At 36.7% G+C, this 15,636-nt stretch overlaps 1 protein-coding gene across 1 annotated transcript; it reads right to left on the bottom strand.

Annotated features, from left to right (window-relative positions):
• Window positions 1–1,512: 1,512 nt before the first annotated feature.
• On the bottom strand, window positions 1,513–11,860 carry LOC115438268 (claudin domain-containing protein 1-like). The gene is made up of 4 exons (XM_030161741.1): window positions 11,056–11,860; window positions 5,677–5,784; window positions 3,809–3,946; window positions 1,513–2,321 (listed from the first exon to the last, which is right to left on the bottom strand). The coding sequence occupies exons 1-4, from the start codon at window positions 11,345–11,347 to the stop codon at window positions 2,101–2,103; spliced, it is 759 nt and encodes a 252-aa protein (XP_030017601.1). The 5' UTR covers window positions 11,348–11,860; the 3' UTR covers window positions 1,513–2,100.
• Window positions 11,861–15,636: the final 3,776 nt, after the last annotated feature.

The following is a 15,636-nucleotide window of genomic DNA, read 5'->3' as shown; positions in this document are numbered from 1 at the left end:
TCCCCAAAGGAACTTTGTGTTGGTAAATGCAAGTTATGCAAATTTACAGGATTTCAGTTCTGTTCAACATGTTGATGGTCATATGAACTATGTTTTCAGCTCAAAAATGTCCAATTTCATCACAATTAATGCTATATTTTCATGTCACAAATGGCCAAGTTATATTTGAACTGAATTTACCTGAAAAACAAATATTCTATTCTTTTAGATTCCCCAACTTTTCTTATAAGATTCTATCCTACATATCACGTTTTATTTTTACAGGTTGCAATATGGAGTATGGTGCTGATCCATCCTGCTTATGTTACGCCAAAACATACATTAAGAATGTCACACGTCACTTTTTAAATCAACAGTTTTCTAATAATAAGCATTTTTTATAAAGAAATAACAATTCTATATTGTTATTTACTCTTTAGTATGATGATAAACTATACAATAAATAATTCTGATCCTAGTTTTTGCACAGGGATCATTAGTGTAAACGGTGACATGGCTGCTGAGCATCAGTATGATGGGATCTGTAACAACCATGTCACATCCGTCCACTGCCACATTTTGTGTTTTTGTTCAGCTGTTATTGTTTTAGATCCACAATACTAACATTTATGAATAAGAGGAGAATTACCAATAGCAAGTATATAAGTTTATTACTAATAAAGTACTGGTACTGACCAGATTATCATGTGTAATGTCACGTCCGTCCACCAGCAAAAGTTTTCACATACACGTGCTATTCCAAATCCAATATTTCTGAAAATATAGCTTCCACTGTCAAATAATATCAGTAGTCTGTGCACAAATGTATTAGCATTATTTCAACACAGTTCTATGCATTTCTTACAATTTTTGGTTGTTTTTTTTTTGACAAAAATGGCCACTCATTTGACCCCCTAAGTAAATTTTAGCCGATGTCATTATTTTACTTGAGGTCATATTGGGCTGTATGTGGCCACTGAACTAAAATTAATTTGACACCCCTGGTATAGATATTCAGCCAACTGACTACATACACACTTAAATAGTTTTACCAAAGTTTAATAGACAACGGTAAATATTTATGTGTGTATTTTCGTACAACTTCAAGAAGATACAGCTCCTCAAAGTAAGGTGCTAACTTAGCTGTTAGTACTGATTAGCATGCTAGCGGTACTAGCTAGGTGGTAGCAGCTAGCATAACAATTAAACGTTCATATGTCATTATTTTACTTGAGGTCATATTGGGCTGTATGTGGCCACTGAACTAAAATGAATTTGACACCCCTAGTATAGATATTCAGCCAACTGACTACATACGCTCTTAAATAGTTTTACCAAAGTTTAATGGACAAAGGTAAATATTTCTGTGTGTATTTTAGTACTACTTCATGAAGATGCAGCTCCTCAAAGTAAGGTGCTAACTTAGCTGTTAGTAGTGATTACCATGCTAGCGGTACTAGCTAGGTGGTAGCAGCTAGCATAACAATTAAATCACAGCAAATACAAAATGGGGTAAATGTATAATTTATATTATTTTTTTCTTGTAAAGACCTGAGTAAATCACAATTTTTTGTGTGGCAGGCTGAGCAGCTCAGTTTTTCTTACAAGTGAAAAAGGCCGGGAAACACTGCTCTGAGGTAAGCTAATTTGTTAGCATAGAGATGTCTTGGAATATTTTATGAGGATAATACCTGTGTTTTACAATTTAATGCTATATTTCAGGAGTACATTTTTACTCAATAAAGTATTTGGCAAAACTTGGGAAAACCTTAGGTATAAATGTGCTAAACTAGAAGTGAATTGGTGAACTTGGGACATTGCTAATGCTTCTCAGGAGGTCTGATCTTACTCTTGACAAAACACATACAGTACTTTACACATAATTCCAGCTGATATTTTTCATACCATTTCTGTAGCCCTAAAAGAGATAAAAATCCAATCTTTTAATGCAGCAGATAGGGTCATTACTTGGGCCAACATGCAGTTTAATCCACTAGACAGCAAAACGTACAGATTAACCCACATCCCATTACTCTGAGATCATTCTCGTCTCATAAAATGCATCTTGGTGTCAGAGTGTGGTATTATTAACACGGTAGAGACCCAGAGGTGAATCTCGGGCTACGCCACCCGGTAGGCGGTCATGCGGTAGTAGTTCTGGCTGTGGCTACGAGCTGCCCATACCAACAGAGCGGCAGCCATCATGTGGAGCGGCGAGGAGATGAGGGCTAAGTAGAGCGACCAGCCCAGAGAGCCGTCCACCTTGTCTGGTAACATTGAAACTCGATGGAGCAGGTCCATCCCTGCCAGGTAACAGCAGACTGTGGCTAAAGTGCAGAGACCTGCAGGGAACAAGACAAGAAAAACACTCTGATAGTGCTTTGATGACTGGTTTACAGCTGCCGGATTTAGACGAAAAGATAGGGCTTTAACTTTAATCAGTCATCTGTTTGATCTGACTGAATGGTACACTGCGCTTGTCCACTCTAGAGGTGCATTAATATAGCCCTATTCACACAGTATAGTATTACCTAGAGACCGCATGTGATTTAGAAACTGATTTAGAAACACCTCACTTTTTTGTTTCTTGTAGTGCATTCATACCGATACAAAAAGTCTGTTTAACTACAATTTATTGCCATTTCTTCCCAATTATGACATGCAGATTCACTTTGAATTCTGTTTACTGACATCAGTCTCAGTCAATTTGAGCCAGAAACGCTCTCAAAACTTTCATTCCCAACATTCCCAGGAACTTATATTACTATGAATTAATTTACCTGAGTAAAAGAATGCAAGTTAAACTGTGTGGATTGCATTTCCACCTCAAAGTTCCAGAAAATGTATTAAAATCAGACTGTTGTTTTAAGTCGCCAACTGGAATATATATAATATATAATGGTTTAAGGGAATATTCTACTTTATTCAGTATGAATACAACAAATTTGCATGGAATTCACAGATGTCCACAACAATTATCACAAATTAGCACAAAGTAAAAACAGCAAAAAACAAAAGGCAACTTCTCAAATGTGACAATCTGATGGCTTTTTTGAGCATATCTGATAGTAAATTACATATTTTTAGGTTTCTGAATTGCTAGTTGAATTAAAAAATATATATAACCGACATTTTCCAACTTCTATTTTCTAATATCTCATGGATAGAATGGGTAACTGAGAACAATGGTGGTAAACCACTAGACTAAATACATAGTAAGAGCATTACAAAAAGTCAATATCTACTTTTTATGCAGTCAGTGTGGTGGGATCAGCATTTCATTTAGTCTCTGCAACAACTAACATTATACTTTGTGTGTTTTGAGCAAAAAACAAAACATTAAATGGTCTGAGCCCTAAATCGCTGCAGCTAAACCAAGGATTATTATTAGAATGGCATCTAATAATACACACCTTCCTCCTGCATCATTAAAAGATGTCAGTTAAGGTGTGACCTGCTGCCTGTTTGTTTTTATGCCGTTACTGTGTGATGACAAAAGGCCTGTCAGTGGTAACATAGTGAAGAGAATTTACCTGCATATGTGCAGGAACTTGAAGATAAGTAGGCTATTTCCTTTTACTCAAAATTTTAATGCATGCTATGCTAATGAATGAAGAGATCAGTAAAATATAAAACAAAATTGGGTTTGTTCAAAGTTCAAACCTGACACCAGTTTGGAGATTTCTCCCCAAACCACAGTGACAGAAAAGCAATCTCAGCTGACAAATGCAGAAAAATAAGCCATAGGGTCTTTTGTCACCTGCTTAATTAACAACCATATGCACTAAATGAAATATAAATTTTTGTGGTGCAGTCAAACAGGTCTTACCAGCCAGCAGATGAAGAACTCCTATACCTAGGGTGGGGGTGAGGCTTCGACAGAGACAGGCACAGAACCCAGTCAGACCTGCTAAGACAACCAGACCCAAAGACACCAGCGGCAACAGAAACTGGCACCTCCACAGGTCTATACAAAAACGAAAACACACATAAAACACACAAAATAAGCACATACACATCAGCAAGGTTTATACCACCCAGTGTCTCATCAAACAGTCCACAATCTCAAACCAAATAATGATCATACTATGCCTTATTTAATGGCAGTTGACCTAACTGGTTAAATAAAGGTTAAATAAATAAAATAAAAATAAATAAGTGGTAGGTTTTCACAAAGTTGGTGGATAAAATGCTTTCAATGCTACCTGATATCAGGCTTTTTACACTGACTGGAAAACAACAGTCTAAGTTTACGTTGTCATTTGTAGACAAAGGCATAGAGAAATCCTTCAAATTAAATTGTGCGAAATGTCAGAACTGAGATATCATTTAGAACCAAAATACACAAGGTTTTCACTTATCAGTCTGCGTTAAGTGAATCCAGTAACACAAATTTGCAGAATTGTGTTCATGAAGATTATGCGATAGAATATGCAGGGTTTTTATGTGATTTTATGTGGTGACATTGTGGGAATTTGCAAAAAATGCGCGAAGTTGCAAAAATATGTGGGAACTGGAAAAAAAATCAGTTTTAGTGAAAAAAATGTATTCTTCTCCCACACCCTGTTCTAACTAGGCTACTACTAAATGAAAAATGTTTACATCCTATGATAATCAAACATACAAGACGTAAGTAAGCATACACTACATCACAGAAAGTGCTGGTTATGTTTTAGTTCTTTATTTTTTAAGCATGGCTCAAACATTGTTTTAACATTCCTGAATCACAAGTGTCACAAATAAAATAATTGCTTCCTAAATCACAAAATTGAGGAGAAAAGGGCCATCTCTTTCAAGGCTATTATAACCTTTATGTTTATATAACATTATTATTGCTGCAGCAGAAACCATTGGTGTAAAAGTGGCTCCAGTGTCGATTATCTTGTGTTCTAACATACAGGATGCAAAATAGTATGCCCCCGCTTTTGTGTAAGACATCAGGGAACTGGTTTGCTCTGTCTTTTGCAGATATTTTTATTGGCAAATGAGTTGCATTTTTCATAATCTTACAGGATTTCGTGGTTAGTTTACCTCCTGTGCACATGCGAGCCAACGATGTTGAGTGTCGCATTTTACATCACAACCTTTGTCAAGTTATAATGCAATATTTTTTAAACTTTATGCAGAAAAATGCGGGGATTATGAAATCATGTGAGGCCCACATATTTTGTGTATTTTGAAATATGCTATTATTGCGGGTGAATATGTGCCCCTTTTTTTAAAAATGCGGACCCCCGCAGAATGTGCGCTATTTACTTGATTATGCGATCGTATCATTGTGTTTTTCTGAAGGGACTTGAATTGACAGCGGAAAAACAATAGATGATTTCAATACATGATATCTATTGAAAGAGCACCAGTTGAAACATGGTCAATGAAGTAATGGAAAAATTCTAGTTATCACAGTTATGTAAATCAACCATGAGTACAAGGGAGAGTCAGAAAGCTCTCAGACAAATGTAATAAAAATTGTATTTTATTTATTTATTTAACAGACTTCTCTGCCTTAAATTCCACAGGTCCATCTGCTCCGTTTGGATGCCACTCTTTTCATTGAATTTTTCTCTCTGGATCAAATTGGTAGATCCAGTTTTCAGCGCTCATATTGACTCTCCCTCGTATTTCAGATGTCAGTTATGTAATACTTGCAATGGGTCTACGTACATTGTTTAAAATGATCGTGTTGCTGTTACTTACAGGTACGCAGCAGGTCCTCGCCACTGTTGTGGTTGCCGGGTTCTTTGTACTTTGGAGTGAACTGCTGAGGTAGACTGAAGCTTCGACACTCCAGCACCATCTTGGCACCTGAAAGAGGTCAGTTTCTTAAGTGGCCGGTGCTTACAGCTCACACACCTCGTCCAAGTTTTCCCGTCAATATATCCTCCTGAGACCCAACAATGCATTTTTTTTGTCCTCTGTGGGGGCGAGAGTTTCACAGCTTTATTTAAAAACTAAACAAAAACACTTTCCTCTGCAAAGGACATTCCATAAAAAATGTGTCTAAAAAAACAGTTGCATCATGGTGTTTCCAATCAAGGCAATTATTTAATGTAAAAAAAGCCAAAGTTTTTACCTAATGGGTCTCAGGAGGATAAAACACCACACTGGGTTACATTTAATTACAGAACACAAAAATCCAACCAGCCACCTGCAAATGAACCACATATAAAAACACATAATATGCCAGGGTGGCTTTGATGAGGCTAAAGATGATATTGATTTATTGTTCTAAATGTTAATGTAGATATTTCCTTACTTTCCAACTTTTTTTTTTTAAATAAAAAAGAGGTTTGAAATTTACAGCAATGGCAGTCCCTGGCCCTATAAAATTATGGAGTCAGAATATGGATAAGTGATAAAAAAAAAAACAAAAAAACAAAAAACAAAAACAAAACTAGCTTTCAGGCAATCCATTTTTTGAAAGTGAAAGAAAATTGATTCATTATAGTGAAAATGCGCATTCTGTTCCTGTTGGATGCTAAGATTTAAAGAGAATTTGAAGAATTTACCAAGTCTTTCAAATTGTTTTAATGTCAAAATTTCAGTGAAAAAAGTATCTTTAGCCTCAAGGAACATTATAGTGAAAAAAACAACTGTGGACTAGGGTTAAATATTTAGCTGATATGTTAGTGAAAGCACAAAAGTGTGACACTCAAATCACAAGAGCTTTTTGTGTGATGCAGGTAAGGTGAAAATGAAACACTTTGGTTCCACAGAGTTTAAAATGACAAATCAATGACAAATCGTTTTCTGCTGGTGCTTGTTTGGCACAGAAGCCAGCAAAAATCACATCATTTTGTTTTTCAGTAAAAATTTAAGTAAAAATGAAAAGCAAGAATGACTGTTCCTCATTACAGATTACTCATTTTTAACTACATTATGTTGAAATAATCATATAACTTGGCCTTACTACTAAGAGCCAGACAATGTGTGTGTGCAGATACTGTCATCATTTATCTATTATTTGGGATGGGACAGTCAAAGTGGATACCTCTGCCAATATGACTCACCAGACTCACGAGTTATTGGAATTGTAGCACGTGGCCATGGAAGTTTCACTCTTTTGCGGAGACAATCAGCTAAGACTCTATCTCAGTTAGAATAAAACCCTATTTGGATGGGATTAGTATAACCTGTGGATCTCTTGTGATTTGGAAATTACCCCTCATTGTGTTTCATGCAAGGCATTTACAAGTCTGTATTTTAGACAGATTTAATGACATCAGGGACAGGTTTTACCAGACAGAGCAATGTTCTTACTGTACTGAAATATTTAAGCTGGCTATTTCAGTGCATATGCTATATTGAGACATGAGCCTCCTGTATTTCCACTTAAAACACCGTTAAAACTTTGATTTATCATTACTAGTTCAACCTCTATCATTCTCAACCAGGAAATAGTCTGAACAAATGTGTGGAGGAAGTAAAAAAAAAAAAAAAAGGAAAGATGTATATCACATTTCATTACAGAAATGCTGATTCGCACGGGACTAATATCATCACAGGACCTCTGTTTGCTGAAATAAATCGGTAATTTGTGATGGAATTTTCACTTAACAAATTACAGACGGCTGATTCACGTAGATTTTCAGAAAATAGTAGTCCTGTGCAAATATGGCTGAAGATCAATACGTTTGGAGGAGTTTATAAAACATCCTACCAGTGCCATTAAGCTGACGCCAGTAGGACGTTGTTTTTGGCAGAACCTGGTGCAAATATGGACTGATAATATAGACTACAAATGATACTCTAACAACAGAGAGGGACTGAAATAATCATTTTTTAAGTGTCTCCAACTCATTGTGTTTGACACAGTGGCCTCTATGATCTCTTTGGGTCAGTTACACAATTCTCTGCATCTGAGCCTGGCCCTTCCACTAAAACCATAACCAAAAGACTAACGACAAGCATCATTAAGTCTCCAATTCAGATTTCCACCACAATAACTAATATTGGCTTCTAAAATAAAAAAAAAACGAATTGAAATATGACCACTCCCAACTAGACTGCGGTTGTTTTAAGTTCTGTGTTGTGGACTGACTCGTTTAGGTTTTATTCCTGTTGACCTTTCATTGCAGTTGTCAAATTCTGTGAAACTGACACAACAAATTCTGAAAAAATATTGAATTTTTGCCTTTTGATGGCTATTATTTCCTTTAACAGAATGAACTGTAGACATTTGTGTTGCGTCATATCAAGTATTGCTCAATCACGTCTCATGCCTGTCATTATTGATTGTAATATAACACCTTTGCACTTTTAAATACAGCATGTCTATCTGTCTTTATATAAACAAGTAAACTGTGGTGAAGCTTATGCATTTCAGTAAAGCTGCTGTGGCGTGGACATCTTTTAACTAACCTTACAGTTTTATTCTGGGCCATGAGTCTGTTGCCGTCTTTTTTACTATGGAAGACCAAATGACAGTAAGAAGTCACAACATTTTTCATAAATTAAGTGACAATAAAAGAACCTTTTCTGGCAACAGCAGTGCTATTTCCAATTTTCACCAGAGTTTGATCAAACTGACTTATATGGGCAGATAAAGTTGGAGGCTACTGGCCGACAGTAGTGGATAATATTGTATTGTGAGTCTGCTACTGACTTATTCTAAACCTTATATGTAGACTAAGTGAAATGTGATTTTATTAATGAATTGAATGGATAAAGAGTGATATGTGTGTTATTGTGTATACATTGGATTATACTGTACTTCTATTATTGCAATAAGATCTGAGCACATTGCGGCCAAAAGTCTAAATCACATCTCGGTGCTCGAAAAAGGAGCTCTTTTGGACATTTTTGTTACTTCCTCAGAAATGAATGAACATATTACTCTGAAAATCTATCAGTATCTATAGTATCTATCGGTATCCAGAAGGCGAACCAGAACTGAGGGTGTGTTTTCCTCTCAGCTCTAAGCCTGTGCTGATGGTTAGTTCTTGATGACCAAAAGGGAAATTAAGGAAAAAAACAAAGCAGATTGTTCATTCCTTTGCTGTACCAAACCTGATCATACTCAGTTTAACAATAGAACTGACACCTACTCCACTTTGAGTAACTTCAAAACAAGTAATAGTAGAAATATGGATCTAAGGTCAAGACACTGATTTAAGGCCCTTGATTTTTTTTTAAGTCTTCAGCCACCATAAGGTTTGTGTGTCAGCAAGACCATGACCACACTTATACTGTGCTCACTCTCTGTATTAAAATACACACAACCAGAATATACAGCAAATATTCTTTTGTATAAAAAGTTTGAATACATTTCAGACCAAACAAGTAGTGCTAGGCATAACAAACGCCACCCCTCGCAGGTATTGCAGTTTATTTTGGCATATGATCCAGCTCACGTCATCATCTCTATGCATGTGCTGATGTCAGCATATCAATTGCCTCTATACTGTATATGTGCCAAGTTTAAAGTAAATTGAAACAAAATTGATGTTATCATTGACATGTGAAATTTAGACCATTATAAGTAAATGAAGATTTTTTTTTTTAACTCATAAAAAATTTGAACTTTGACCTACCTTTACCAAAATGTAATGACATCTATTCTGGGTCACTGGCAAGCCGTAAACCCAATCTGGTGTGAATTCAACCAGTAGTTCTCTACAAGAACCAGTTCTCGAATCCCATCCCCATATGTAAGAGGACAAGCAATGACCACAGCAGTGGTTTTTATACTTATCCATGTTGAATTAGGTATGGTTCAGGTGTTTATTAAGTAGAATGATGTGTATTTGGCTGTCACACATGTAGAGATGCAGATTTTAGGGAAATGTAACAAAACTTTACTATCAAAACTTATCAAGACTCGGTAGTCGTTTTTCCATTGATCCTCAAATTGTGCATATATAACTTGGGCATAAAACTTGACCTAATGGAAAAATGACAATTTCGCCAAAACTCTCATTTTTTGATGAAATGTTTTAGCGCTGGCAGGAGGTGGTTTTTCGGGTGTAGTGCAATTGGTATATCAGCAAAACTGCAATGGAAAGAACTTTTTCAGCAACTAGAGTCAAGTGAATAAAAAAATCCAAATGTTAACAGATGTTACAAGTGAAGATCAGTTTTGAAAGAAACATGGTGCATATGTGTGGACACACCAGTAAAGTGAATAATTTTTTAAATTTACTACAGGATAGAGGGGTAATATATGAGGGGCGACTGAAAAGTTTTGAGCCTAACATGGAAAGGATCAAGATATGAAGACCAAATTTGGTCCATGAAATCTTTCACATAGCTTAATCCTATCCACTAAATTTCTTGGGCATAGCAATCTTTTTCCTTATTTTACAGGTCCCTGAACTTTCTGTATCAAGTGTTTCCTGAAAAATGGACAAACTTGATTATCGGGCTGATTTGTGACTATGGATGAGACTTGGGTCCATCACTATCAGCCTGAGACCAAGGAGCAATCAAAACAATGGAAACCCATGTCAGCAACCCCAAAGAAGGCAAAGGTCGTAGGCGTACTTGATGACAGCCCGATACTCAAGTTTGTCCATTTTTCAGGAAACACTTGATACAGAAAGTTCAGGGACCTGTAAAACAGGGAAAAAGATTGCTATGACCAAGAAATTTAGTGGATAGGATTAAGATATGTGAAAGATTTCATGGACCAAATTTGGTCTTCATATCTTAATCCTTTCCATGTTAGGCTCAAAACTTTTCAGTCATATAATAATAATAAATATATCTGTAAATCAGCATGATATTTACGTTTGTCACCATGTTTATGGAATGACTTCTCGTGTCATCCTGCGATAATAAACAAACAAATCATCGCACTTGTGATTTAATGGAAAAACCAACCTCACGCACTTCTGTTTTTTCAACATTTAGTAAATATCGGTAGAGTTTTGCACAGATGTCCAATGGAAAAGCCACTAGCGACATCCTTGACTGTTTTGGGTCATTTTTGTAATTCCCAAATCCAACCCCTTGGACCAGATTGGACCCATTAGTGGGCCACTTTTGGCCCGCAGGCCGTCGATTTCCCACCCCTACTCATGACACAACAGGTTATCCTTAGTAGAACTGTTGGTGGGTTGTGTTGCGTGGACGTACCCGGCTCCTTGTACCAGTGGGTGCCGGATGGAACCAGAACGCAGCGCCACCACAGGCCCACGGTGCCGTTGAGGCGGAACAAGGTGTCGCTGTAGGTTTTCTCGTCAAACTCTCCGTCCATGAACTCCTCGTACAGGGAGCGCAGGTCGGACACGTTGGCCTCTCCGCGCACGGTGGGGCTGCTGTACTGGTACCAGTGCTGCGTCCCCACGGCCACAGACAGATACACGGTGGCCAGAACGCTCAGGACGCAGGCGATAACCAGAGCGGTGGCGTAGCGGTTGTCCACCATTGTTCACCCAGATACAGACGCGTCAAAGGGGATTAAGTTGATGCCTGTGTCCGTGGGAGAGTCGTCGCGCATCAATTTGGTTAAACTGAGATGCTTCGTGCCCACCACCCCTTAAACCGAGTCACTCAGACATGGCCGATTTGTGCCAAAGATACTCCGCAAAATCCAAATGAAGCTGTCAGTGTTAATGGTTGATGCTCAGCTCCAACACTGTCCGAACTGTCAGCGTCAGCAGCCTCCACACCCGGCTCGGACGCGCCATCTGTTCCCTTGTCCCACTTCCACAGATGGTGGGAGGCTCGACGCTGCGACAGATATCACACAGTTTGTCCGCAGTAACAACCCCCGTCTACAGCACAAATAAGGACAAATGCAGGCCTATATCGCTGTTATTGTCTCGCAACTTGCAGAAAATGCGCAAATGCGAACCGTGCAGGTCTTTTTTAGGAAGGAGGCAGGGGGATGCCGGCTGTACCCACGACCACTTCTGTTGTAAACACACTAATCCATGTGTTTTCCTCTTCCGGTTCCGCCGAGCAGGCTTAAAAATAGCCTGACCTTTCCCTGTTTTTCCCTTTTTTCCATGTAGTTTGATATTTTCTTTATTATTTATTATTTATCTCCTTTGCGCTGACTCCTTGTGGAAAGTTAAAGTGTTTTTTACTATTGTGTTTTTACCACTGTTTGTGTTTTAAGTTTGTGGATACTGCTGGAACCTGTAAATTACCCTATGGGATGAATAAAATATCTATCTATCTATCTATCTATCTATCTATCTATCTATCTATCTATCTATCTATCTATCTATCTATCTATCTATCTATCTATCTATCTATCTATCTATCTATCTATCTATCTATCTATCTATCTATCTATCTATCTATCTATCATTGACCTGTGTGTGCACTTACACTGTTGGAAAGTTTCCAAAAACACAAAAACATAACAAAAACCCATCAGCTGAATCCAGCCATTCAGCACACTTGGGTGTGTAACATCTACTGGAGTTCATAAGAAATAATAATAAAGTCTTTTATGGGTTTATGCAACCATTAACACTATTTTTTTTTCTGTGTTTATCTCAGAAACTGTTCTGTTAGTGTACTCTGTTTAATCCAGCAATGCATTTTTGTCCTCTGTAGGGGACAGAATATACAGTACATAGATTATGTACATAGTTTCTTGTTTTTTTCTCTTATTTTTACTTACATTTTTAAAATTATATCTTGTATTTATAATTGACCACAGAGATAACATCTGCCGGCAAATAATTCCTTGTATGTGTTTACACACTTGGCAAATAGAGACAATTCTGCTTCTTATTTAAATGAATTACATTTATTGCTTATGAGCAGACTTATTACCTCCACCAAGGAGGTTATGTTTTTGCCAGTGTTGGTTTTTTCTGTCTGTCTGTCTGTTCGTGTGCAAGATATCTCAAAAAGTTATGGACGGATTTGGATGAAATTTTCAGGAAATGTTGATACTGGCACAAGAAACAAATGATTAAATCTTGGTGGTGATCAGGGTGGGGGTGGGGGTGACTGATCTGCCTGGGCGGAGGTCTGCGCTCTCCTAGTGCTTTTCTAGTTATATAATTGATTACTTGACTGTTTGTTAATTTTCATAGTGTTTTTTTTTTTTTTTTTTTTTTTAAATCAATGTAACCATTTCTGTAAAGCCTGGTAAGACGACTTTGTTGTGATGTTGGACTCTATTAATAAAATTGAATTGATTTGAAAATTTGGTTTGAATTGAAAGCTACACTCACTCTCAGGCCATGTGACTTAACAGGAATCTATAACCAAAGTTATTACAGGTATCTTTCAGACTGAACAAACCTGATTTACTGTCACTTCAAAATGACAAAGGCTTTCAGATGCTGTTAATAAATATAATTAAAATACATGACACACCAGGTTTACCACACTCTTTCATTCCCCACACATGACTGAAAAATATCACACGAGACAATATAAGTTCTTAAAAGAGTTCTGTATTGTGATCATCATTCTCCCAGCAATTTTGCTACATGTAAAGAAACCTCTCAGAATACATGAATGTATGCCCAGCAGATTGTGTAAAAATAAGAAAATTAAAGGTGCATAGTTTTAACGTACTTGAAAATAGGTCAGGCCCAGAGTAAATTATGCATAACATGTTATAAAAGGCAACAAAGACCTGATTTTTCCATGCATTTGGGAAATGAAGAGATACTTCAATTAGAATTTTTTTTTTTTTATTTCTAAAGAAAAATAACTGGAATTTGACTAATATGTATTATTCATGTATGATGACAAATTTTACCTCACACCACTGAATGTAAACTCACTACAGATTAAATATTTGATGGTAATATACATTTTTAGAATTGAGCATGATTCAAAATTAATCAGACCATGTTCACAGTGATTTTGTGGTGTGATATTTAGTGGTACGTGTTTTATGTTTGGTGGTGAAGACTAAACAGATTAATGAGAACATCTGTTACTCCCACTACAAAAATCTCAAATTTAAATTGGATTGTGACTTGAATTGGAGCTGAGCTAAATTTCATAATATGGTGGTGCATAGAAATATTCAAATACATGTATATATGCAGTACAGTGTATGATTAATATAAACTTTACTGATTATTAAATGGGCAAAGTCTTCAGAACTGGCTGTTTCATTGTGTCTGTTCATTCAATCCCAGACATTCCCATTGTGTTCAGTTTCACTAACATTATCCATTATTATTTTAATACATGTTGAGTGCAAATAATAGCACAACTCCCCAGTTGTGCACAACTTAAGGTGATCACTAGTCTTTTACTGACAGCAAAACCCTTTGTCATACCAGAGAAGGCAGTCATATTTTGATTGCAATCAGCAATGATCCTATTGGCCTGACAGTATCCATGACAACACCACCAGGAAAGATGCGGTGACAAAGCTGATCTTTTGGCTTACTCCACTTGAAACTGTAAATTAAGATAATATGATATTAGTTTGTGCAAATTTAGGGCACTTTAGAAATCTTAATTCACTTAAATTATTAGTGCTCTTACCGACGCCATCCACCAAAATGGAGGTTGTTTCAATGTCGAAGCCTGTGATATTTGTAGCCACATTGATCAAAACTCTTGCAATCTGGGTTCTGTTAGGAGCTGTGCCTGTAAAATTGAGTTCACCCTCACTGATGATTGACCCTTGTCTGTAAAAGAAATTAGAGAAAATATTGCCAGGCATGTCAAAATCAGAAACATATTTAACATTCATTGAAGTAGAAAAAAAACAACAAAAAAGTTACCTGAACTTTAACATTTCTAAGGACTTGAATGAGGAGGGGAATGCCATTTCGTAAAACGGTTGAAGCTGAAAAATAAATAAGTGCATAAATAAATAAAAAAGAAATTCAAATCTTAAGTTTCTAAAGTCATAATGTTCATTTCAGAAAGTTGCCGCACATGTCCACTTTAGGCAAAAATGAAACTCTGAAATCATTATAGTACAATATTTCAGACAACACACACACACACACACACACACACACCACTGAAATCATCAAAAATATCAATATTTCAGACATACATCGAAGACATAATTAATTTTGATGCTGTTCTGAGCTGTAAAATATTGACCCCTGGCCAAGGTGTATGTTAACTTTTGATCTTAATTATATTAAATTTGATCAGTCAGTAAAAAGGAGGATTATATATGGTCTACAAGAAGGAGGTTTTTCTATCACAAAGCTATACTGCTATACCAGGGTTGAATATAACAGCTGCACCTAGTGCATTGTACCCCTACAGTATGAAATCAGGATGCAGTACAGTAGAAATAAGTTGGATATGAGTATCATACGTATACAGTAGAGGTGTTTGTACAAAAAATGAACCTTACCTGTGTCTTTACCATTGAAGCTCGATTTTTAAAAGCTTGAGATGAAGTATCACTCAGCTCAGTTGTAAATGTGCTTTGGACAGATGTGAAAGTCAGATTTACAGTTGTTGTGGGTGCAGCAGTTGTAGGTGCAGCAGTTGTAGGTCCAGCAGTTTGATTTGCAGCGGTTGCAATCACGGCAGTTGTAGTTGCAGCAGTTGCATTTGCAGCAGCTGTAGGTGCCGGCATGGGACCTTCTGTAAACACATTTTCAAAAAGTAATTTGTTACCACTAACATGTGAGTTTCTCTTACCTTTTTTCTTATACTTTACAAACTTTGAAAAGGATCAAAATAAAAGTATTCAAAGTAGCAGTGATGATCTAGAATTGTGTCATGGTCTGATATTTGTATTGTTTTTTAGTT

Source organism: Sphaeramia orbicularis, chromosome 18 (assembly GCF_902148855.1).
Source record: "Sphaeramia orbicularis chromosome 18, fSphaOr1.1, whole genome shotgun sequence".
Taxonomy (NCBI): domain Eukaryota; kingdom Metazoa; phylum Chordata; class Actinopteri; order Kurtiformes; family Apogonidae; genus Sphaeramia; species Sphaeramia orbicularis.
The sequence above is the reverse complement of the archived record's forward strand: the minus strand, read 5'-3'. Positions and strand labels throughout refer to the sequence as shown.

Bases quoted from the DNA above. Each gene is read 5' to 3' on its own strand.
- LOC115438268 (XM_030161741.1), bottom strand. From the start codon at position 11,347: ATGGTGGACAACCGCTACGCCACCGCTCTGGTTATCGCCTGCGTCCTG. The intron at 5,785-11,055 runs GTACGTCCACGC...GACCTCTTTCAG, and splicing joins CCACTGGTACAAGGAGCCGG to GTGCCAAGATGGTGCTGGAG. The intron at 3,947-5,676 runs GTAAGTAACAGC...GTTTTTGTATAG, and splicing joins CGAGGACCTGCTGCGTACCT to ACCTGTGGAGGTGCCAGTTT.